The following is a 26,739-nucleotide window of genomic DNA, read 5'->3' as shown; positions in this document are numbered from 1 at the left end:
AAGTATATCACTGTGTGTAATAAACGTGCATGTTTTTAACTCTTCCAGATAAAACACAAAAAATAATTTTTCATTCTAATTTATTGAGGCAATCCTCTTTTTTTTATTTTTTTTATTTTACAAAATAAGAATCTACAAATATTTTCTCCTTTACTATCCGTTAGTCCATAGAGGGAGCCGTGCTTTTCTCAGCCGCAGAGTGAAACAGCCTCAGAGCGGAACCTGCCCGGTACGCCGCCTCCCTTCTCCTCCCTCTCCAGTACGCCTCACTGTACTCAAACAGCATGTTCATCACAACCTTGTTCTCCCTCAAACATCTAACATCCCCTGCTCATTTTACACAGTAGCGGCCAGACTGCTGGGCAAAGCCACACGTCCAGGTTCGCAACTGCATAGCCCGAAGACGGTTTCTGCAGCACCGCTTGAGGAGTTGAAGAACCGCAGGTAAACGCAGGTAGGTTGTCAAAGCGCGATGCATGCAGCTTTCTCGTTTATTAACGATTAATGCAATACTGTGACAGTTGCTGAAAACGCGAAATTAGAGAAATTGTCTTTGAAAAGTCTCGAAAGTTTTTAATTTATTTTGAAGCATGCAATGAAAAAAAAAATACCTGAGGTTATAAGTGATTATTGCCTAATTATTGAAGGATACATTTTCCACAACCTAACATGAGCTCCAGAGCTTGCTCATGATCTTGACACTTATTGGCACATGAAGACGAGTTTTACGCACGCGCTTTACGCGTGTACGCTCTAATCCCCTTTTGGAGAAAAACAGCAGAAAAAACACTTGACTGAGCTTAAGTCGCACATTTCAGCTGGACCTGTGCCAACATAAACACCGAGCCAGCAGCGGGAGATGTTGGGACTCGTTAGGCAATGCCATCAAGTGATGTAATAACTGGTATTAAAACTTGTAGGCTTGTCGAACAGAAAATGATTCACTCCTTCCCCTACTCTCCCTGTCTTTTGTTACAGCGCCTCTCTTCTTACAAACTGGGTCGAAATGTTGGGGGTCTGCGTGTGTCTGTGTGCGGTTTTCACGCAGGTTCTGTCTCAGGAGACCGAGGAGCCCGTTACAGTCTCAGTGAGTGATGTGGCCAGTCTGTGTGTAGCTCAGCCTGGCGTTTTCTTTTTAAGTTTTCCAACGGTGAGCAGAAATAAGTCTATCCAATGTAAACCTGAGTCCTCATGCATGTCTTCACAGTGCACAGACGGCTACACCTATGACAAAGTAAGGGAGCAGTGCAGAGGTAAGCAATGACAGTGTTGTCTCATTTGTTCAGCTTTTCATATAGGTTGCTTTACATCATTTTTTTTCCTGTTAGACATTGATGAGTGTGAACTTCTGGAGGATGCGTGTAAAGGAGGGATGCAGTGTGTCAACCACTTCGGTGGGTACCTCTGCCTTCCCAAGAGCGCCATCATCTACGTTACAAACGAGGTGGACCCACCTCCACCGCCCGAGCAGGTCCCCCAGGTTCCTGTTGTCCCACCGAACCAGGGACATCACACTCGGCATACGGGGGGCCACAGGGGCTCTCAAACCAGCCAAACCATTCGCTGTTCTAGTGGCTTCACTGCTGATGAGCAGAACATCTGCAGAGGTATGCTTAGCAAAACAACTGCTACATTAGATTTGTTTTTTCCTGAGTTGACAAGCACTGACTTCCAGATACCCAATATAAAAGAAAAAAGTTATTGCTTAATATGTCATTTAATGATTTTAAAATGGTTTCTACCAATCCTATTAAATAGGATTGTAGTTTAAAGTCGTGTTTGCACTTCAGACCTCTCGCCACCTATGAGACAAGAAAATGTGGTTTCTTTTTCTAGTTTCTTTTGTTTTAGCCTCACAAATGTGTTTTCTTTAGTGACAAAAGTATTTCATGATTACCAACGTTGCACACATTATAATTTGATACTACAAACAGCCACTACCAGGAACAACTTGACGGATTCATTTTCTGAAGGACACATTTTCCGACATAGATTTCTCCCTTGTCCATTACATTGAAAATTGCAGTTGTGATGCAACAAGAAATTGGCGGATTTTTAGCTGAATCGGTCTAAATGTTTTCCAGTCAGTGAATGCACCATGCCTCAGTTTTACCAAGAACTATAAATCTTGGCGAATGCTGACATTTTTTTTTTTTTACTCCTTTTTTTACTTAAACAGTTTTGATCTATAGCTGCACAGTATATTGAATCACTATCATTAAGTATTATTATTATTATTAGTGTGACCCAAAATCCCAAAATCAAACGACTTCTTAGATGCAATAAGTGGTAGATTATTGTTATTGAAACTAGAACAATGTAATTACTCAAATTTGTTGTTCTGTTTGATTTAGGTTTTTCTGGTATGTGTGCAAGAAAGACTCAAAAAAAAAAAGAAAAGAAAGTCTACCTGTCAAAATAATCTGACAGGTAGACAATAATCTGCTTTACATTATTATTTTTTTAAATATCTTGCCCTGTGATGGACTGAAGACTTTTCCAAAGTGTACCATGATTCTTGCCCAATGACCACTGAAGATAGAGATTAGACCCCCCACTTCATCCCACTCCCACGCTGCGGACGGAAGCCACTGGCTGATCCCCTTACAATGAAGGCGGGAAGTAAACAGAAAATTGTTTTTCTTTGAAACAAATCACTGTATTCCAATTCAGCATTTTTGGTCTGTTCACAAGTACACATAAAAGGTAAAAATAATTGTCTTACTGAAAGTTCTTGTAGTTTCCAAGAAAGCACCAGGAGGAATTTTTACGTTTTAAGGCAATTCACTGTTTTCCAACTGCGCTAAACAAATTGTTTCCCCAAACTTGTCTACTAATACCTTTTCAAATATCGAGATTTTTGTATCGACCAATGATTGATGATTTTTTTTACAAGATCAGCCAGGTCTAATTTCCAGTAATTGATTAGGAAATATATATTTCCCACCAATAACCCTGCAGCCCGTTTTGCATCTGTTTTTTTTCCTCCATGGGTCGACCACCGGTGGAAAGGATGTCAAAGTCCGGTGGAGTGTGAGGGTTCCTGGTAATGCAGATTCTTGGCATAATAATCCATTTTGCTCCTGCTGATTTAGAGGTGGCCACACTGTCGGACAATTATCAAATCAAGTCCTTTGATTAATTACTGTCCCTCGTAATGGGAGCTGAGAAGTTGTACTCAGTTATTTTTTTCCAACTGTTCTGACAGACGTTGAAAGGTTTCTTCTCCCTGTCACTGTAGGTATTTGACAATTACTCTCTAACTACTTTAGAGCCTCCATAAACCAAGTTAGAAAGGTGAACCATTCATCCATCTGTTTGACAGCCATCAGCAGCTCAACTATGCGTAGTTGCCAGATGTGTTGCAAGCTTCTCACTCCTTCTGCCTGTGATGTCATGTTCCTTAAACTCTTTGCTTGCTTGCAGCGTGATGTTTTTGGCCATGGTTCAGCTTCTGTCTAAAATTCCTCTTGTTTTGAGTGTTGAAGTACATCGCTTCAGGGGGTGGAAAAAAAAAGGAAAAAGAAAAAAAAAAATCAAGCAGATGATTTTGCAATATTGCAAGAAAACAGTATGCTCATGTGCAGCCTTTGCATCTAAAGCAGGGTCTCGACGAGGTTGAGATGCACAGAGAGACGGCATGGGTGTGATCTTGTGTTTGAGCAAGTCTCTTTGATCCTCTGAAATGGGGAGTGGTTGAAAGATTCATTCTTTGTCTCGTTTGCACACTCACACACTGACACCCGCTTTAGCATCTGAATAGAGGGAGTCTCTTTCCCTCTCCTTTGTTGAGATATGTGAGGTATAGTCCCATAAATACAATGTAAGGCAAAGTGTTAGTTGTGAGGAGTTCCTCTCGCCAGCAGGCAGAGGCGTGTGGTTGAGTGGCTGTGTGGTGGGGTTTGTGGTCACACGGCTCTAGTGAAAGCAACAAATTTGATTTTACACCTGGGGCGACGATACGTGTGAGTTGCTTTATGTGTTTTTCTGAGTTGGAACCCAATTAGGTTTTACTGGAGTGTAAAACATGGCAGCATATCAGTTAAAGCAACCACATAAGCAAGCTGGCGGAGACCCATTCAGTGGTGAACTGTTGCTCGGCTGGAGCTAAACAAAGATGGACTGTTGCTGTCAGCGTTAGCGCTTTGAGACGGCTCCAGTTTGAAATGGATGGCGTCTCTCACTGTTATGTGGGCTTATATTTGTGCTGGAGGCTGATATAATCTTTGTTTACATCAGTCTCTGGTTTCTCTGTCATTACCTCCAACTCGCCACAATCAGCCAATTGTTCTTGGACATGGCATTATCATCTTTTTGTTTTCGTTCTTGTACCGCACAGCTACGTCTCTTGCAAGCGAAGGAATTCCCATTAACCTTCAATGGAGAGGGAAACCTCAGTGTATCAAATAGCGCTTACATCAGGCTTCTTCCCTGCTAACTCGCCACTCAGCAGAGGAAACCCAGAGTGCAGAGTCAGGTAGGGTAAAGGGGAGGATGAAAGGCTGACACTCAGTGCTTAACCACAGAAGTGCCGTAGACAACCTGCCAAGGAGCACCAGCTTCGTTGCCCAACCCCTGGGTTTGTGGCTAGCTGTTGAAAGATCAGCTAAATCGGAGTGCCACATAGTTCAGAACTAGAGTAGGCGCACCATATACAGAGGCTACAGTCGTCCACTAAGTTGTCGTCGGCTTGATTTCTGGCTCTGGACAATTTGCTGCACGTAGTCCACTTCTCTCTCTGCACTTCTTTCTATCCATCTACTGTTGGGTAAAGGTCACCAGTGTCATAAAAAAATAAAAAACTTTAAAAAAAAAGGTTGGCTAAATCTAATGTGCCGCCTTTCTGCCAAAAACAACTAAATTGTTAGAAAATTATAGTCTCAAACAAAAGCGCACTTTTGTTTAAGCTGATTAGAAGTAAAACAAACCACAAAACAAAGAACGTTCCTCAGCCTGCTGATGTTCTTTTGATTGCTGCTTCAATTTGCCCTCACATGTGTGCAGCTGTTTGTAAAACCGTCTGGGCTGAGCTTGAACAGGAGCTCGAGTGTGTGTTGTTGTAGTGACACATGCAGGAAGCTGGCAGCACCCTCTAGCCACACAGAGACATCGAGAGGCTTTGCTGTATGTGTGACGGCTTAATGGTGCTTGCTTCCACACGCTGCACACTGGCGCCAGTCGATGCTCACAAGTGGTTTGCTGTGCACAGAGGTGAGATCACATTCTCCTGGAAATGAAGGCTGTCCATCAGATGTGCTGTGTCACCCATCAGATGTTAAGGGAAGTGAAAGGCACTTGTGGTAATCACAAACTTTCAGTAATTACTAAGGAGGCAGTTCAAATTATAGTGCAACTCAAATAAGATTTTTTTTTTTTTTTATATGCATGCAATCTAGCGACAGTCTAAAAAGAAAAAAGAACAGGGATCTAATCATGGAAATAACTGCACTTAAGATCCTGCTCACTTTATTTGCTAAATTGTTTTTTCTTCAACTGTTTGTTCTGGACAAAAATGCAATAAAACCAAGAATGATTTGAGCTATGATAAAAATGATTGAGTTTCATTAGTATATAAAAACAAAATGCACATATTGCAGGTAGATTTGATCCAGACAGATTGATATTGTCTTGCAAAGATATTAATACAGCCTCAACTATTTCACATATTTCCACAAAAAAACCTCACCTGGGGCGTGCTCCGGTGGCGTAGAGGTTAGCGCGCCCCACGTTTGGAGGCCCTCAGTCCTCGTCGTGGGTTCGATTCCCGGACCTGACGACATTTGCTTCATGACTTACCCACTCTCCTTCCTCCTTTCCTGCCAGCCTACTATGAAAAAAGGGACACTAGAGCCCACAAAAAGGACCCCCTGGTGGGAAAAAAAAAAACTTAACCTTTGATGTGTTTTATTAGGATTTCTTTGTGATAGACCAACTCATGCATAGTTGGGTGAAGGGATACAAAAAAATATGCAATCTTTACAATCTTTGTTTACCAATAAAAGTGTGAAAAGTGTAATTTGTTTTGTGCTTTGCCCTTAATCATTTCCAGTGTAACTAGTTGCCTTCAAAAGTCATCTGATTCTTAAGCAGTCCACGTTTGTCGCTTATTCTCAGTATAAATCAAGCTTCTGTCTGAAGACCTCAGAGGTCATTATTGAACAAACAGCATCAGAAAGATCAATGAACACTTCAACTGGGTCAGAGATAAAGTTATGGAGAAGTGTAAATCAGCGTTATAATGATGCAATAAAATAAAATGAGATGCCTTAAATGCATAACAGAGCAGTACAGTACATCACTTGGAAATGAAAACAGAGTAACACAACTACAAACCTCCCTAGACGTGGCCATTCATCTAAATTTGCAAGAAGAGCATGGAGAGCAAGGACGGAAAAGCAGCCAAGAGGTCAATTGCAACTTTGTTGAAGTTGCAGAAATCTGTTAAAGTTCAAAGCGTATCAATATTTGTGCAACATATTTTTTCTTGCACAAGTTTAGTTGTGCAAAACATACCCAATGAGTTTTAATCCATAGCTGTTACAAACGACTAAAGTAAATCTGTTTCTCTGTAATGCAAAACAGAACTTGTGTTCCTGATTTAAGTGCAAAGAAATTATTTCCTCTAAAAGTGTAAGATGCGCTAAAACTTTATCATGATTTTATATTTTAGTTGAGGAAAATTACGCTTATTTTTGTGCTCTACAATGAAGCCGACAGAAACCAGATTAAACCTGCAGTGACCTCAGAAGATAAAATTGCAACTGAAGGTCCACGAATGCGGAAAATTAAATCACATTTGGCCAATAGAACATAATTAAAATTTAATTCAATGATGCAGTCAAAATGTACCTAGCATTAGTTAACATTTGTTTTTGTTGTTGTTATAATACCCTAAAATATCACGTCCATAGATCTCATCACACACCTATTTAGCTCTTTCTGACTGATTTTTAATGGGTTTTTTTTACTGTTTCCAGTAAAACTACTTAAATGATGACTGGACTGGAGGAATCTAAAGAAATACTTTTTCAAACAAAGTCTTTTTCTTTTTTTTTTTGTGCACAGAAATTTTGACTCGCATAATTTAGCCGTGTTTTTAATGGTATAGAAAATTAAACATGTCATGTTTTACACTTTGTGGTTTATGTTGTTTTGCTCATAAGTCCTGACTTTACCTACCCCCTCTGCTGCCTGTTTACTTTTTCATGTCTAAATTAGATGCTCATGCGCTGCAGTATTGGGCATGAAGGAACTTGTCACTCTTGTTTGGCTGTCTGGTTTCTTGAGGTCATGTAGCCGTGTTATCACCTACGTGCCTGGCTGCTTTCAATTACATCTGGGAGCTTCTCACCTGGAAGTGGTTGGAAACATCTTCTAAGTATGTTCAAGTATGCCAGTTTTAAACTCTGTGTGATGGAGAACTTGTGTACTTTTCCGAACAAGACCAAGCACAGGCAATAAAATTTATTTTTCCTCAGAGATGCAATGCACTTGGGAGGAATATCTCTGGAATGTCAGTGGTGGGGGTTTTTTTTCTCCGTTTTTTCCCATCTTTTGTGATGGTAGGAATGCCTCACCACCTTTGTACAGATAAGGATCAGATCGATCTGTGAGAAGCAGGAATGCAGAAAGCAGAACAAGCAGTGGCTGCAAAGCTTGAGAAGGAGCTGCCAGCAGCCACGAATTGACCTTTACAGTTAATTCCTAACAGTCCTGCTTGTTGCTGTGTCATCCTGACGTTTGCGTCCACAAACACAAAGCCCTTTCGGGAGTCTTTCCCTGCGATCCATGTGAATAAAGTCATTCTAGTTTTTTCCTGGAAATTCCTTCAGATTTTTAATCTGATTGTGTTTGTTTATTCAAAACTTTCACCAAGATAGAAAGCATTATTGCAGAGGGAGGAAACCTTTCAAACACACCAAACATAATCCTGGAAACCCTGGTGCTGGTATGAAGTAAGATGCGTTTTTGCTCCACTAAGTTGGAATTAAATACAACTGGTTCACACAGTTCATTGTTGGTTAAATGATAAGGCACTCCTTTGTCCCAGTAAAACCTTAGTATTATTGTTTAAGCCTCCGTCTTCCTTTGGCTGTCAGACGGATGATTTTGTCTGTCTTGGATCTGTATGCAGGTATGTACAGACAGTCGTTATGGTGCCCTGGGATTTGTTTTGTCCACTTCATTGCACCTGTTGCACTGCGGCTTTAGCTGCAACATCCACGTTGCCTTTCATTAGTAGAGGCTTTGCGGCTACAGCTGGCTGGTTGGCTATTGACTCCTTTACAATTGCACATTTGCTGCATTTATTCTAAAACCCTTAATTTCCTCAGTAACATGTACAATTCATTGTTAATTACTCATATTTATAGATGTTCATATTCATATTCTTGCCCACAATAAGCTTTAACTTATTATATCAGGAAGCAAGCAGAATTTTGGCCAACTAGAGATCTGTAAATTAATCAGCTAGTAATCACCTTTTCATGCAGCAACCATCTTTGTAAATGATCTGTGAGTGTTGCTCAGTATAGCATAACGCCCACTGCTAGGAAATTCACATGAAAGCTATGCAAATATTGTACCAATGACCTGATAATAATGCTACAAAAGGTCTGCAATTAACTGACATCAATCAGCATGAAGTAGCTGAGGTGACTGCATCTAGTCAGCTAAAAGCTAAATAAAGCCTTGAACTTTGACCCCAAGATGTTCAAGGAATTGTCAAGTTTAATAAAAGAAAATATTTTGTTGGTGATGACATGGCAAAACATAATTAAACAATATGTGGTTTAAAAATGACACCCATCCCTACTTTTATTTTTATTAATGTATTTACAGTCCTGTCCAACCGATTTATTTATTTTTGTTCATTTTTAAACTTTGATATGTTTCTGGGTGACATAATTTTTATCTCCCATACTGTATTCATTGTCATTTGAGCTTGTAGTGGATTTGTAGCTCTTAATGTTATGGTCTGACATACTAATAAGAATATGAGATGTTTTTCTTTTCTGTTTTATTTGTAAAAGATTAGGCCAGAGTTTCAGAAACATTAGTTATTCTTGCTTGACTTTTTATTAGCCAACAGATTCTTGTTAGACATAGATCTTTCACTCTGATTAATGCCAGTTTGACTCACACTGTCAGTTTGGGTGGATGTTCAGATCTTTATCGGTGTGATCTAGTTTGTGATCACGTGAAATCCTATGATTTCATCTGATATACCATCACATGAAATGGTGATGGCCATTATATTGAAGATAATGGGTAAAATGAGGTAAATGTGTAAAAAAAAAATCAGGCAATATTAATACTTTTGCAAGCAACTGTATATCAAAGAGTAAAACAGAAGGGATTTTACAATCTATTGAGACATTTCTGGACACATACTCCCAACAATCCTCTTTTAATGCCTTATTGACAGTACTTCATCAGGGTTGCCTTGCTGCCAGACAGAGGACAACAGTGCCTTTCTTTTCGGTTAACATAATCAAACCATCATGCAGGCGTCCCTCCTGTTGGTCAGTGAAGGGCTGCCATGCAGTACGCTGTTAATGCGTGCGGTGTGCCACTGGCTCTTTGCTGCAATCACATTACTGGAGGCAGAGAGAACTGAAGTGGGAGCAGCTTTGCCGTGCCTCCTCGGTGCGAGTGCTTAATGTTGATGTTGTTATCCTCCCCGAGGTCGGTGCCTGTCCAACGGCCAGCTGCTTCCTCCTCTGATGTGCTCGCATGTGTTGATCTTTCCGTTTACCTCATGATGGAAGGAAATAGTGATTTGTAACAGAGCTGCTATAAATCACCATTTTTCGCTCTGTCGGGTGACACTTGCATGAGGTCCGAGAGTGCATGCTTTGCACGCTGATTCATCCGTTTCTATGATCAGTCTAATCTGTTTATTCATTTCTGTCTTTCTTTTCTTTCAATGACAATAACTCTGGTGACCTGAGAAAACTATTGTTAGGGTGCCAAAATGGCTGAACTCAGATTCAAGGTTTCTTTCCGTGAATATTGACTGTGCAGAAAGGTAGATGGGTATCTACCACTACCAGGGACCTACAAGAGAAGTGGTTTACATTATAGCATATTAATGTGCTACATTGGCCTAGTTAAAGGCCAGACCTAATTTAGTCTGCGGTCTGTAGCAAGACTTGAGCTTCGCCATATAATCTGACTGATACTGAACTTCTTGAATCAGTGCCTATGTTCAAATCTAGAAGAAAAATACCCACAATGTCTACTTTTATTTGAGGCTATAACGTTTATAAATCTAGAATTTTCCTTCCTCATCTCAAGTCTGAAAAATCCAAATAAAAATTCAAATCCAAATAAAATACATTAAAGCGTGTGGGTGTAAGTTCAAGGGATTTGAACACTTTGAAAAGGCACAGTAACTACATCTTTTGCTGCTCTTGATCGGTGCCTGATGACAGGGGAATCTTGGGAATAAGGAAATGCTTCATGCCCTTTTTTTGGCATAGTATAAGACCAAATTTATTTGATTCACCCCCCACTCCCCACTTCATTTTGTTTGAACTCGCTTGCACTACATTACAGAGATAATTATACACAAATTTACAGGAAGTTGCCCAGTGCAGCGACTGACTGCGTTAAGCTGCTCGAGGTTGAGCAACACCAGCCACTCACAGGATGGTGTTGGACGTGCTGATAAATTAAATGTTGTAAAATTTTATGGGTTATTAACGCTACACATTTTGCCCCCTGCTTTCCCAAAGATTGAATTATCCAATAATCCAGAGGGGAAACGGAGCCTGTGTCCAACAGCAGCAGGATGCCTCCAACTGTTCCCTGGAACAGCTCCTGCTTTCCATTGCGGTGGTTCAGTGAAAACAGGACTAAATGCTCTCAAGTGATAATTACAGCAAGTTATATAATGTCACTAAGACAACAATCTATTTAGCATTTAGGCCAAAGGATGTCCAGTACCCATTTCAGATACTTGTTATCTTCTCTCTCTTTTTTTTTTTTTTTTTTTTTTTAACGGCAGCTCTTTACTCTGAACCAACCCACTCTATAAAACATTCACAGCTCTGCAGAAAGGCCATTTGTTGAGCACCTCAAACAGGACCTCAGATGTACGCACACGCATACACACACTCGCATTCTTTGAGCTGCCGCCATTCCCGTTACTCCCCCTGCTCCCGCGAGGCATTTAGAATTAATCTCCCTGAAAAGCAAGGAGTTTTTAACCCTGACATCACATAAGCACACACAGCCGTAAATCTTGCTTCAAATCTTAAAAAAACCCTTTTTTGTTTGAAAAGAAGAGGGAAAAAAAAGAAGAGAGCCTCCACCCTTTCTCCTCATTCTTTCCTTTCACATCTTCTGCTGGACAGGCTTATCTTTCCCTGTGATGTTTCAGCAGGCTCGCACTTGGAAGGAACTTGTAAGCGATGCTGAATAAATTTCACCAAAAAAAAAAAAAGAGGAAGAATAGAAAAAAAAAAAAATCTGACCTCAGTGAAAGGAGTCATTTTTCCCCACACGCAACACATCATCACTCCTGATGGCTTGTTTCAGTAAAATCTGTTTTCTCGTGTAAACTGTATTAACTGTAAAGCATGTGGCAAGTGGTCAAGGTTTTATGGGAGCTGGGAACGATACAGTGTGGAATACCCACCCCACCCTGTCCCACACACGAACTTTTGTGTAACTTTGTATTGGCAGCTTCTTAGAGGTTTAGTGACAAAGTAGCAGTCACCACAAGATATTCTTGAAAATGAACCTTTGGACTTCATTCAGCACATATGTCTTTATTTAAAGTTCTCCAGGCTTACTTTTGAGGGAGTGAGAAGATGACTCTCACTTTTCCACGCACAGAATTTCCTTAGAACTGCCATCTTTATATTTAAACCACATACAGTTTGCCACATTTGTTTCTTTGAATGGCATTTTCTTGCATGCGATCCAGATCCAGCAGGATTCTGTTAGTTTAAGGACTTCGTCTCAGGGGCTCCACCAAAAGGACCTCATAGAGGTCAATGCCCACCCTCTGTCTCCCATTGCCTGGTATGCACAGTGATAAAAAAACCAAAAAAACCCCCAAAATCATTCAATAAAAATCTGACATCTCCAAAAAATAAAAATCTGAAAAGTTTGTCATCAAGATAAAATTACACAATCGTTGTTCAAAGTCATTCTTTCTATACTCTTTAAGTAATGTAAGCACAGAGAAATGTGAAGGTTGATGGTGATTGACGCATACATTTATAAGGAGAAGACGTGGAGACATTCTTCACTGTGTTAAAACATACATTTTATTTATGCTTTTTAAAAGTGATGGGGCTATCTTCAGTTCCACCTGAGTCACAAAGTATTTAAAGCCAACTCTGTCAAAACAGCATGACAACTCAAATACTACTTCCTCTCTTATTTCAAAATAAGTGTCTTAAACATCACACAAAAATTCAAACTGAAAGCATCCACCTTCAAATCTCCTCAGACAAATTTAGCATGACCAGATAAAGATCTTTATATATAATGGGGTATATCAAAAATAACCCTGTCGCAATTAGCAATAAATCACTTAATTGCATGACAAATTAAAATGAAATAAATAATTTATATTTGCATGATTTATTGCTTTTATTTTTTCTATCTCTCTTTCTACCAAAAACTGGATGACAAAAGTCTTCAGTCTGGTGCATTGGTCTCAACTAGCCCTTTTTTTCCAAGGACAAATCTGTTTACAGATATTTCATAATTCATTTTATCTGTTGTTTCTGTTGTTTTGTGTGAAGGAGGAGCTGTCACGAGCTGTGACATAGTCCCACAGTAAAGTCCGTGCCGACATAAACATACATGCACACGTGTATGTGTCACATAACTTGGTTTCAGCTTAAACTGCCGCGGTTCATCATGGGTGCACACACAGTGTTCCTGTGTCAGTTGATCTATCCATCCTAGCTTGTAATTTTCAGTGTGAAACCTTTTCCTGGTTCAGATATTCAAACAAAGCTGTTTCCAGAACAAAGCTCACCACGAGGGAGTCACGTGATGTCATCATTAGGACGTTGTATTTATTGAGTATTTTCTACTAATTTGAATATTGTACTTTTGGTCACAGCTTTCTTTTTTGTTGTAGCATTATGATTATTTTATTTATTTTTTATACTGTGATATACATTTATTTGAGTTAGCAGTAAATGTGTGGTTGTTTATTTTTGTTTATTGTCTTCCTGTGGGCTCTGCACTGCAGGGAGTTAGTCTGAATTTATACTCTAGTGCCGGGGTGTCAAACTCCAGTCCTCAAAGGCCGGTATCTTGCAACTTTTAGATGTGCCTCTGCTGCATCACACCTGAATAGAATAATTAGATCATTAGCAAGGCTCAGGAGAACTGATCTACACAAGATAGAGGTAATTAAGCCATTTCATTCCAGTGTTTTGTACCTGTGGCACGTCTAAAAACTGCAGGCCCTTGAGGATGAACTTTTGAGCTGCAATGAATTGGTACTTCTGGTTTTTTTTGTTGTTGTTGTTGTTGTTGTTTTTTAGCCTTCCTGGACATTTGTTGTGAACATGCCGCACAGCTTATCCAAAATATTTCACTTGAAGACGAGTACAGTAAACACTATCTGAGGTGAACTACGGCATTGGCCTATTTTTTTTATTTTTATTTCTTTTTTGTCTAAGTCATAACAGAGCCCTGGCACATTTTAGTTATTTTGGATATTTAAAATGTCTTTCAGTGTTAAATATCACAATTTAAACTTTACTGTTCCCTAAGAATATAGTATTTTTTTAAATATGCCATCATCATATTACTTGAAAATAGTAACTTCAAAACAACTATTTTATTTTTTATTCCAATAACTTCTGGGACAATTTATCGTTCAGAAATTTTTTTTTATTGTAACAGGCCTTTAGTTCCTAGAGGCATTTCTGGTTTTTATTTTGTACTTGGCCAATCGTTTGCTTTCATATCACAATGAGATCATTGTTACACATGAGAGAACATTAACCATTTGGGACCTTTTGGAATTCACTAATGGACCTACAATTTGTCTTGCTTATAGCAGATCCACAAATCTACAGCTGGTTACAATTATCTATCAAAAAATCATTTATATAGAACTTTTTCAGAGATGTGACCAACACCCTTTACAGCATCCGCCACACCTTGATGCCAGAATTAAGCATGCCACCTAAAATTTGTCTTTACAATTCATTTAAATCCCTTGGGATTATCAAAAAATTCTGATTTCACATAATCCTTTAGCGCTACTGGGTTCAATAAGAATAATTGCAGTTAAAGAATAATCTTGTTGGCAGGGATTTAGCTATGTATACATGGATATAGCTTTAACTTGGTATGCTTGAGCACAACCTCACAAACACAGGTGTTGTTATGCACTCCAACATCTTAAATCATCTCTAAAATAACATGCTTGAGAAACAGTTGAAGTTTGCCAATTGTGTCACTAAAACCGCAACATTTCATTAGCTTCAGGGTTTGCTGCCTGTTTGCTGAGGCTAAATTGGCTTTAGATCGAGAAAATGTAGTCATTAAGCATCAGCCTTCTGTTTGTTTAAATTTACTTTAAATGCTGGAGGGCAGGGCATTTCCAGTCTGCATGAATCACTGCATACCTCCAGGAACTGGGCTGGTTTATGACTCACAAGGACATGATCAAGGATTCTGATTGTTACATCTTGTCCAAGCAATCTAGACCCATTCAGACATTGTGTTTATCTTCAGTATTCACACAACAACAACAGAAAGATCCCATTTTTCTGCTGATTTGTAGTTTACGTCGCTATTGACTCCTTTAATAGGTAGTTAGAAACCTTCTGTCTGTATCTGCTTTCTGTTTCACCTGTTTAATCTGTCTTTGTCTGGTTTAAGAATGCATCCAGTTCACATAATAAAGAAGCAATAATTTCTAGATGCTTCACGTCCATTGTTAGATATGGAGTTGATGTCAGAACAGTAAACTGTTTACTCATTTTTGCTTGGTGCTGCCTATAGATGCACTGCTCAAGAAGCGTTTTATGCCACATCAGGACACAGATTTTCCAGAACAAAACTCCTTTTATCTTCCTCCTTTACTTAACGGTCCAGTGAGCAACAAACCCTGTGGGTGCATTCCTCCCTTTGTGCAGTTTGCACCTGTTGTCTTAGTGGAGCACCTTCAGATAAGCCTTGGTTTTGTCCTCTGTGGTGCAGATTCATGCCATCACTTTGCCCTGTTGGAGTCGAGGGCATTTCAGGTTTCTTCCCTTTCTTTTTCTCTCCCTCTGTTCTTTTGTATCAAAGTATTCCATTGAAAGAGTGAAGGTTAAGCGACTGAATTATTAGTGGACTTGAAGAACTTGGATGTGAAACTTTCCAGTTGTATGAACATATATGGGTCCAAGGTTTTTAGCGGAACAGCAACTTGGTTTTGTTCTCTCATTTTGACAAGCTTGGGTTTGGCATTTCTGTGTCTTTTAAACGAAGTTCAACTCTGGTTTATGTTTAAAATCACACTCGCATCAATTGTTATTAGATTACAATGCAGTAATAGTAGTTTTTCTCTTGCTGTGTGTGTGGTACCGAGGATAAGTGTCTGTCATGCTGTTAAACTGATGCCCAGTAGCTGTCTGGATATGATGAGTTGCATCAGACCACCCAAGAGGAGTGCTGGTGGGCCTCAGGGATGACAGTATACACTACTGACATATTTATGTGTGTGGGTTATGCTGAGAAAGCTGTTTTGAAAAAGCTCTGGATTTGCACAGACCAAATGAAAAATTTTATTTACAGGAACAATGTTAGAAATTTCACGGCTATGTCCTGGGTTGGAAATATAACTTGTCGTATTTATTTCTGAAAGTATCAATTAACCTTGAGCTTCTCCCTTTTTGTCATGCTACGTTCACAAACTTTAATGCGTGTTATTGGGATTTTATGTGATAGACCAATACAATATTATGCTTAATTATGAAGTTGGAAGAAAATTAAATATTACATCTAATACATTTTGCAAAACAAAACAAAAAAAATCTATCAGGCTGTGGTATTCACTGGTGTTCAGCCCCATTGAGTTTGGTATTTACCTACAAACATCTTTCCATCAACTCTGACCAGCTTTCCTACTTGAGATGTGGATCTCTGCAGCCCCTGCAGTTCCCATGGTTATCTTTACTGCTTTTCTTTTTAATGCTTGTTTTACCCACTGTCAGCTTATATCAAGGGTCTTCAATTCCAGTCCTCCAGATCCAGTGTCAGTATTAGTACTCTGGAGAACTTCTCTGCTTACTGAGGAGGCGATTCAGCCAGTTTGTTCAGAACCGTTAGTCCAAGGATGCATCTGAAAGCTGCAGGACACTGGAGCTTGACGACTGGAGCTAAAGACCCCTGGTTTAGGGGGACGGCAATGTCTTAGTAGGTTTGCAGTCGATAGCCTGACCTGACCTGACCTGACTGGTGTACTCTTTTGTTTTCATGACAAACCTCAGACTCCACAAAACAGCTGTATTTATGCTGAGGATAAATTAACCACAGGATTTGTATTGACTAATTATGTAACTTTTGAAAGTAGCTTTTTTATTATTATTATTTTATGTTCGGGTATCAGATTAAACAGGCCTGAATGAAATTCTCTTTTGATTTTATTTGTAAAAAAAAAAAAAAAAAAAGAATTAAATTGAAAAAGCCTGGAAGCATTTTCTGTCCATTGAACACTACCTTGGATTAGTCTATCAGATAAAAACCCAATGAAATTCATTAAATTGAACAAAAACGGAAAATTTAAAGGTACAAATACATCATGAGTGAAGTCATATTCAATTAACTAGCATATGGGTTCCAATGAGACACATTAAAATTACCTTTTGAAAATAACCTTTAATCAGACATTCTTGTCATTAACCCCATATTTCAGTTTTAATAATATTTTTATGATGGTCTCAGGTAACATTTTAATGTCAAGTCTTGTGCTCACCAGCACAACTAACAGAACTAAAGCTGCAAAAACATATTGGTGTTTACAAAAATCTATAAATGTGTTTTGCCTAGGAAATCAAGTTTCTGAAATAAATGAACTCTTAAGAAATAATAGTTCAATTTATTAAATATGACTCTGTGGAGCCTTGCAATAAGTTATTGCCAGTAAATAACTTACAGAACCATGTTTTTCCCAGCTAGACATACAGACCTCCCCCATCAAGAAGCTGCCTTAATGGTAGAGGATTTGATCTGTGTTTTCCCCTTCAACCAAAGCTGATGAATAAACACTCTCTTTATTTAATCTCCTGCTCCACAGGTGAGCATGTGTGTGCATACCCAAATGTGTTTCATTTGATGGTGTTAGTGATCACGGATTTAGCCCTCTGTTTAAAGCAGTTAATGCATTATCACGTGCTTGCAGTTCAGGCATGTTGCTCTCCTTTGTAGATTTTCCCCGTTTTTCTTGCATGCAGCCATTTTTAACTTTGTTCAGCTTCTTCTGAGAGTCTCTCTGTGTGTTTGCTGCAGACATAGATGAATGTGCAACAGGCATACACAATTGTGGGCCTGAACAGACCTGCTACAACACCAGAGGCTCCTTCACGTGCCAGTGTCCTCTCGGCTACTATAAGAATGGGGACAGCTGTGTCGGTGAGCCACAGACACAAAAAAATAACACTTCCCTCTCACTTATCTTGCGATAATAACACTTAAGAAACGAACAAACTTGGCAGTAACTTTTTTTTTTTATCTTTCTGCCTGTACCTTCATGACTCTCTTGCAAATCCAGACAGAGATGAGTGTGCCCTGAGCCACTACTGCATGCACGGATGTGTGAATACTCTGGGCTCATACTACTGTGAATGCAATCCTGGTTACAAATTAGCTCACAACAATTACTCGTGTACTGGTAAGTCATTAAGAAAGTAAGAGTTATAATTAGAGATACTACGATTAGAATTCCTGCTTTTCTTTTAATTATTTTAAAACAAAGACAAAATAATTAGGAATAGAGAATGTTGTTTTTTGCCTTGAATGTAAAAGACTCACAGCAGAGGTTTAAAGTTATAAAAAATAAGGTTCACTGTAATAGGTCACACCTTCCTGTTATCTGCTGAAAGCCCAACTCTTCCACTCAGTCACTTCTAGTGTAAATGAACAGCAGTTGTGTCAATTTGTTGCAGAAAACACACAGAAATATTTTCCCTGTGCTTCCTCTTCTGTGCTATTTTTTAAAATGCCTCACTGATACTAGTAATAGCTAGCTTTGAGATTTCTTCTCACAGTAACAGCATCCACAGTCAAAGATGCTACTGTAAGCATTTACTACACTTAGATATCATATGGTGCATTCACTGATTCGAAAAAGATCAGGTTTTTGCAATTTAGCATTTTCTGGTCACTTCTCACTGCATCTCTAATCTTTGCACGTCTCTGGTTTGTGCGATTAAGTACTAATATTTTATGCTGTTTGGGATCGTTTAAGGTTTGACTTCTGCCCTTTTCATTTATTTAATGGCATCCCAGTAACCAGCACTACCTTCCATCTACCTACATCAGTTAGTTCTCAATACTTAACAAAAAAGACATAAAATTTTGTCAAATTTCCTATTGAAGACTTTTTGGTTTTTACAAAAACAGTCAAAATTTCTGAACTGAGCAAATGTCACTGAAAAGTAAACACAAGAAATATAAACACAGAAGAAGTAAAGCTAAGCTGAATTAGAACAACTTAATAAGCAGCAAAGAGTGTCAGTTTAATAGATATTACCATATTTTCTTACTCTCTCTGTTTTCTTAGGTTGCAGATATTCAAATTAATGAATGCAATTAAAAAAAAAATAAATTGATATAGTAAATCACTTTGCATTAAATGGAAGGAAGAATTTAATTATCATGCAGCTATGCTTTTATCCAGGACCCATGAAACACATCTTCTGCTAAAATGCACTTACTGAGTGTGTGACAGAGAGTTGTTTATCTCTTTCAAATCCTTCTTGACCTGTAACTGCCCCCTATCCATGCTGCAACATGCCTCTATGTGTTTAGGCTGAATGTGTGCACGTTTGTTTATTTTATTATCTTTACTGTGCTCTTTTGACCTCCAGTTATAGGAGGTTAATGCATCACTGAAATTATATCTATTTTCAGTGAAACCAGAACAGTAATTTGCAAATCACTTTACCTATCCATTCTACTGAAAAAGTAAAAGCATGTCAAATGGTACTAACTGATTTGGTGGTTTTAGAAATTGCATTTGACTAACTTTAATGCTAGACCTGCTGGAATAACCGTTACCTTCAATAAAAGTCATCCTTTGTTGACGCCCACATTATGTGTTTTATATATTCGCCTATTATTTGAGCGGCTTTGGTGTATATGTTGCTAAACAACATGTCTTCCCACATTGCCTGTCTATACATTGAACATTCTAGCATACAGACAGAACTTTGGGACATCACATAAAGCTTACTTATATTCCACTCCAATTTAAATTACGCAACTCAAATGTCACTGCAGTAACAGATTGACTTCATTTAATCCCGTGCTACCCTTTGTAAATGCCGTCTCCACTGCTTCACCTGCCCCTGGCAACTGATAAAAGTTTGACCTACTTTCTGATAAATTCATCTAAGAATAATTTGACCACATGGGAGCAGTGATAGGCTGTAGGAAGAGCGTCAAACTTTAATTTGCAAACACATTTTCCATTAAGCCAACTGGATTAGAGAAGGGTGGGGGAGAGAGAAACAGTGACATCACAAGAAAAACTAACACATTTTGAAGTTTTGAGTTACCATGACTTCTACACCTTTTATCCCAATACACATGCACTATGCAAAATGGTGCCACACCAAAAGCAAGCAGACTTTCTAAAAAGATGTTTCACAAAAAACATTAATTTACTGTTGCACACAAAATAAATATCAGTAAAAAATGGTGAGTGGGAATGTCATCAAATTTTGATATTACTTGCATATTTTTCTTTTCATTCCTTCACACTGCTTTCTCCATATTTAATTGTTTGCTTATTAAGTAAAGAATGAATCTCTTAAAATGAAACTGAATGTAACCAGCAAACTTACAGAGACAAAATAGGTCTTTGTAATATATTAAACTCCCAAATAACCCAAATAATTTTATATGTTTCTAAACTAAGACAATTGATCTGCTGTATATTCTGCAAAATGAAGACACAGAGCAAAAATCTTATTTATAACTACTGACAGTACCAGGTCAAAGGAAATTCAGCAGAAATAAACATATTAAATCAATGTGTGTAAAAGAAATAACTGCTGCTTTTGTTTCAGATGTGAACGAATGCGAAACGGAGTCTTCTTGTCAGCATCATTGCTACAACTTGATTGGCTCCTTCCTGTGTCAGTGCGATCACGGCTTCGAGTTGTCTCCAGACAAGGTCTCCTGCGAAGGTGGACAAATACAGAAAACCACACTCATATTCAGCATTTACATGAACAAATAAAATAAACAGTTTTTCAACACGTACCGTAGACTTTATCTGTGTTTGTCTGTTTATATTTTGAATAGACATTGATGAATGCAGCTTATCTACCTACATGTGCCAGTACCAGTGTGTTAACACCCCTGGAAGTTACTCATGCGAGTGCCCGCCAGGATATCAGCTCCAGGGAAACAGGTTGTGTCAAGGTAAAGTGGTCCATAAATCATTTCCCCTCCTATGTAATTTATTTACTTCTCTGTCCTAAACTATCTTTTTACACAAAATAATGTTCATAAGTAAGTTTTTATCCTTCCTTCCTGCTCCCAAAGCTTTTGACGATCACAAGTTTTATCACAAATACCATTTGTTGTTCCGCTTTTCAGGCAGAACTGCCATGGAAGTTATGCAAAAGCTAGGGAGCACTTGCACTTTGTGTTGCCCTTCAGCAGCAGTCAACTTCATATGCATGATCATGGTTTGTATAGGTGTACTTATTTGAAGCTGTGGCACTCTCTCAAAGGGAGAGCTGTTAGTTTTTTCCTTTCATCAGGTGCAGCCTTTAACTATGAATCCAGCCTCTTGGGTCTGACGGCCGTCCAGGTGTTGAATTCAGATTGCTGTGCCAGAAATAGCGGCATGGTTAGAACATTTAATGTTTCTGTTTTCACGCTGCTTCACTGAGAGAGCTTGAGTTACTGCCCTGTGCAGGATTACATCAGGGGCTTCTCCTCAACTACAGACATGGAGGTTTTCCTGCAGTTACCACCCGCAAATTACAACTTACAGACCCTGAATGTTGATTGAGCTTCAACATCTGTTTCATTGAGTGCATAAAGAGTGCATGGAAGTCCTGCTGCTTTTGACTTTGGGGCAATTTTCTTTCTGTTACTTTCACCAGACATTAATGAGTGTGAGATGGGGACCCATGACTGCCAAGATGATGAAATGTGCTGGAACTATTATGGAGGTTTTCGCTGTTACCCTAGAAACCCCTGCGAGCCTCTTTACACCCTGACCTCTGAAAAGTCAGTGAGCAGTTTCTTTTTTGTTGTTCTCATGTGTCGTGCGTATCTTGTCAGCTGTTCTTCAAAAATGTTTTCACCTAATTTTTTTGTATTTGCAGTCGCTGTATCTGTCGATCTCAGTCTGAGTGCCAGGGTCTTCCTCCGTCAATAGTCTACAAATACATGAGCATCCAGGCAGAGCGATCTGTGCCAGCGGACATTTTCCAGATTCAGGCCACTACTGTGTACACCAACACACACAACAGCTTCAGAATTAAAGCTGGGAATGATGGAGGAGAGTTTTTCCTTCGGGTGAGTTTGAAAGTGATTAATATTTGTTACATGAACAACTTCCAGGTGTAAATTTACTATTTTTATTATTTCACTGTAACTTTTTACACTAATGAGCATCAAAATCCATTTCACATGAAATTATTGCGTGTCTAAAGGCTCTTCCATGCTTCACCCAAAGTCGAACAGTTGATGCACTGTCCCGTGGATGTTCGTATTTGCACACACCCCTCCCACATGGCGCAGTCCACCTGGGGACATCACTCCCACTTTAACAGACATCAGGCCTTAAAGCATTTAGACAAAGGACGGCCACAAAGAGAGTGCCATAGTTTTCTGTAGACAGCCTCCTCTGTGGGCAACTTTACAATTTCTATCTAGCAATTTTTAGCCATTTGATAATTTTTGCAGTTATTTTGTGAATAATTGTGCAACTGTACGTAATTTCTCACCACCTCTGATACCGGTAAATGCCTTCAGAAACAAACAAACAAAAAAAAACCAGGTAGTCGAGGTGAACTATTTGAACACTTCCAATCAATCACACAGCACATTGCACAGAGCTCAGTGTGAAATAGTTTGACCTGGGCCTACTGTCGAACATGGGAGGAGGACATATTCCTGTGAACAAAATGAAATTTTCGCCTTGTGATTCCACTATTGCTACTGCACTGTGTTCTCTCCGCCAGAGTGCTGCTGCTCTAAATGTTTCCACAAAACACGCAACAAATGGGGGGCTGTGTTTCTGTCTCTCAACAATAAAATATGTCACCGGACAGCAGGCTTTCAAATCAGCATTCACCCATGCATTTATAGCTTCAATAATCTTTTACATAGAAAAAAATTACATCAGTTCACATTTTAAGCATATATTTACACAGCTTTTGTGTCTATTTTTTTTTTTTTTTTTTTTTGTCTAATTGGGTAGAGGTTTTTTTGTAGCTGTAAACTTAAATATTTACGTTTCCATGTAATCAGACAAAATTTGGCTTTTGGCAGCACAGCTGTTCTGTTTGGGTTAATGAATGGATGAGTGACAGCAGCCTAACATCCAATGCAAGAAAATTGTCACTATCGGTTTTCACACCAATTTGATTGGATTGGTTCCACTACTAATTGATTATGTGACTTAAGCTAAAACATATTCATACTGTATTGTTATCAGTGGCGTAATGTGAATAAAATATAGTGAATTAATTATAGGCTTTGTCATTAATCAATCATTTTTGTAAATTAGGTAACTCTTTTCTGAAGTTTCTTTAAATCATTATTGTAGTTCATTTTCGTTCTTTCAACGTCACACAAAATTTCTGTAAAATAAACTGCAGCAACCATCTTCCTGTTCTCTTTTTTTTTGCAGCGTTCCAGTAATGTGAGTGCCATGTTGGTGCTTACCAAGCCCTTATCAGGGCCCAAGGAGTACGTGGTCGATCTGGAGATGATCACTCACCATCTGACCATGAACTACCGCGCCAGCTCACTGCTGCGGCTCACCATCATAGTGGGGGCTTACCCTTTCTGAGCTTTAGAGATCCCAGCAGCCCCCATAAGTCTGGTTTCAGCAAACATAGCAAATGCCTGTATCAGCATACTATACATTCTCACTCTCAGTTATGCAAATAGCATAGCCTGCATCATTCAAACACCAGCAAAAGTAGTTCTTATATGGTTGCTCAAATCACACCAAATCTGTGCTATATAATCAGTATTGGGTGTCTTGCTCTTGATAGGATGCCCTGAACTTTAAAGATGTCCCTGTTTTTTACTCGTTATAGTAAAATTGTTTATAAATTGTTATAAATTGTTTTTTTTGCAATATCCCAAACAACTGGAAACAGTGTGACGGCACTCATGAGAAGAGGCCTGGTTGTAGACACCCTAACTGGAATATTTGAATTCAGCTCTACCTATTGTTCATTTATGCCTTTGTTCAAATTAAAAGTGCTTTTAGTAACCTGTTGATGCATCTATTATTATTATTTGAGAAATCAACTTAAGCACATAAAAAATATCCAGGGGTAGCAACTTTGTATGCAACAGTAATCTACTTTTTGTACTTCAGAGCTTCTATTGATGAATATTAGGAGTCAGGGATGCAAGTTTCTATAGTTTGCCTCATAAGTGAAAATTTCTAGAAACCTATAGGAACAGTTCAAAAGTGTAAAGAGAGATAATCACCCAGCGAGTTGAGAGAGTGTTAAACTCTGTGTCACAGCAGGCTTAAACATGTATATATAAAAGATTTTAAAAAATAGTTATTGTTGTTGTGTATGTGCGAATGTTGATGAGTGCATGTGCGTGTGTGCCACAAGCTTTGTTTATGTGTGAAATGGTGGGAGAGAAGGGGAAAGAATGAGAAAGCCTTTGCTTTTCCTTCTTGGGGTTTGGTGGATGTGCGTGAGCTGTTTATGTGTTTCTGTGATGCCATCCCAGCAAGCTTTAGGTCACAGAACCAATAACAGAGACCCTTAAACTCAAGAACACATACAGGAAATGATGGCTTTGGTAACACACCTTGGCAACTTGACTGCTCTCTGTTCTCCAGAGTCGCTGCAAGCCCCTCTAATGTCGGTCCCAGTCTAGAAGTCACACTGGCACCGGGCTGGCTTGCGTTATAAAAGATAATTGCAGTATTTTGCCCTGTAGCGGGTTCATGCTCAACACAGGGGATTATTAAAGTGTTAATACAATGCCACCAGACATTTGGCAGAGGGAGAGATCTTTCACTACCTGTTCTGCCTCTTATGGCTCCATGTGTCTGCTCTGGCTCGATGCTGAAATACTGTAAATATACACCACTGAAAAACTTACATGTTGTCATCACTCTGTAAGTGCAGAAAGTTACCCAGCTATGCTTTAAGAAATCCCTTTTGTGTGGTTTCAGCTCTCATTATGTCGTAGTGCCTTCAAGACCTGTACAAAACCTGAAACTCTAACCTAATCATTCATGCTGTCAAGACTGTTGACTTTCCTTCATGAGATGCCTTAATGTTTGTTTGTTTTTTCAGTTTCTATTTAAATATATATTTTGTCATATGTATCTTGTATTGATTGTACTCCAAAGAGCAAAAGCTATGTTGTTAAATAAAATGTGATGTAAAAATATGGATTTGCTCATTCTTCTATGTGAAAAGCAATCACCAGAATCACAGCTTTTCTTAGCACACACAACAAACAGGAACATAGTGGAGAAAAACATCATTGTGTAGTCCTTTCCATGCTTCAGGGAAGCTTAAGGATGATTTCATTTGAAATTAACAATGATAAATGCAGCTCACATGATGCCAAAGGCATCGTATCGATCTTGTTTAAAGACATCCAGAGGAGATACAGTAATGCAGCTGAGTCGGTGTGTGCTAGGAACTAATGTGAACCCTGCACACGCATCAAATTTAGATATGAGGCTGGATGGGAGTGGTCTTATGGTAAGTTGTTACTCAATCATCTTGCCGTCTCAGGCTTAAGTCCGAGAAGCACTGGGATGTGAAAGATGATACATGATGTGTCATCGTTCCCCAAACACCACACTCAGCAACCCTTGCAACCAAGCTGTGTTTCTGCTGTCCTTGCGTGATTAAACCCCCATGAGTAAATGCCGCTCACCCACTTATTCTTTGGGTCAACCGTGTGGACAGCTTCTGAGCACCATTTTTGTTCTTTTAGTATTCCACTCAGGATAATTCTGGGGATATTTAACCTAATCTCCCTGCTTATTCTGAGACTTCTCATTAATCACAGGAAAACCTGTTGATCAGTTCAAAGCTCCATCTATTGGCTACAGATCACAGGAAAGAAGAAGTTTGTTCAGTTTAATAGTTATCTTCTGTCATCTCTCCTGTGCAATATACATATGATGTGATCACTAATCACCTCTTTAAGAAAGGTTTTATGCTTGACAAATTGCTCAGGATCAGAGAGAGAGATGTTAACGATTCAATTTTTTTTTTTTTTCTGAATCAACAAATCACATGGGCCTTCGGTGAGCAGCTATTAGTGGTGATTTAATGGTGGGTCAAATATTTTCTCACTTTAATCTTCAATGCCAACTAATTATTGCCTGAATATCGCTGAGAACTGCCATTGTCCTTTGGGTCTCTTTATGGCTACAATTTATTTCCTGAAAGGAGCGCTTCCAGCACGATAACGCACCATGTCGCTAAGCTGAAACTGGCAGTCATCTGATTCTCATAGAGTGCCTCTGGGAGTTGTGGAAACAAGAGATTGGCAGAATGCAAGTGCAGCTGACAAATCTGCTGAAATTATGTAATGCAGTCATGCTCACACAGTCCAATATGACAAGATCGTTTCCAGTACCTTGTGAAATAAATGCCTCTAAGAGGGAAAACAAAAGCCAGTTTTAAAGCAGTCAGTGTCAGTCACTTCCCATACCTATGTTGATATCAGGCTAATATCATGTAATATTTTGTTATATAGTTCATTTTTAGCTGGCATACAAAGTTTCCTAATAAGAAATTTGTGGCAATGGAGGCAATTGAAACACCTGAATTCAATGAATTAGCAACTTTTGACAACATAGTATGCTTTCACACATGTAGCAGGATCATTTGTTTCACAAAACACAATTATTTTTTTCAAGTAAAATACTTTTGTAGATACTGCACATAGTCAGATATAAACATGTCTGGTGGCAGCTTAACAAAATCAGTGAAGACATTTGCTTGATCCACTCTTTTTAAATTCCAGGTTCATGAAATTCAAGCTCCACCACCTCAGAATCACTGCATAGTTTTTGTTTTACCCACTAGTTCTGGCCTTTTTCAGGAGGGGTGTCCTGAAGCCCAGGGGAGTTTTCAAAGTGAAAGTCAGTGCATGAAGCAATGAGAAAGGTTGCTGTTCATTGGACGGCCTTTGGGATTGTAAAGTCATTACGTGATGAAGTCACTTGTTGACACTGGGAAACCGTGCCACACAGGGACATTCACAGGGCAAAGCATGATGTAAATGCATGCTACTTAAGAAATCACAGAACTGACAAGCATCCAGTCCATGTGTTTATGAACTGTC

The 26,739-nt window shown here is 38.9% G+C and overlaps 1 protein-coding gene across 3 annotated transcripts; it reads left to right on the top strand.

The window, feature by feature from the left end:
• Positions 1-263: 263 nt before the first annotated feature.
• Positions 264-24,821, top strand: efemp1 (EGF containing fibulin extracellular matrix protein 1). Of its 3 annotated transcripts, none has more exons than XM_044137473.1 (11): positions 265-444; positions 979-1,087; positions 1,208-1,253; positions 1,329-1,607; positions 17,485-17,607; positions 17,747-17,866; positions 20,268-20,387; positions 20,506-20,625; positions 21,318-21,444; positions 21,543-21,735; positions 23,075-24,821. In XM_044137473.1, exons 2-11 carry the CDS (start codon positions 1,007-1,009, stop codon positions 23,234-23,236), a joined length of 1,371 nt encoding a protein of 456 aa, XP_043993408.1. In that variant the 5' UTR covers positions 265-444; positions 979-1,006; the 3' UTR covers positions 23,237-24,821. The 3 variants fall into 3 exon arrangements, with proteins under 3 accessions (XP_043993409.1, XP_043993408.1, XP_043993407.1); XM_044137472.1 differs by having other exon boundaries at positions 270-454; XM_044137474.1 differs by lacking the exons at positions 17,485-17,607; positions 17,747-17,866 and having other exon boundaries at positions 264-454.
• The last annotated feature ends 1,918 nt before the right edge of the window (positions 24,822-26,739 follow it).

The sequence above is a fragment of the Gambusia affinis genome, linkage group LG13 (assembly GCF_019740435.1).
Source record: "Gambusia affinis linkage group LG13, SWU_Gaff_1.0, whole genome shotgun sequence".
Taxonomy (NCBI): Eukaryota; Metazoa; Chordata; class Actinopteri; order Cyprinodontiformes; family Poeciliidae; genus Gambusia; species Gambusia affinis.
This window is presented reverse-complemented; position numbering and strand designations above follow the sequence as displayed.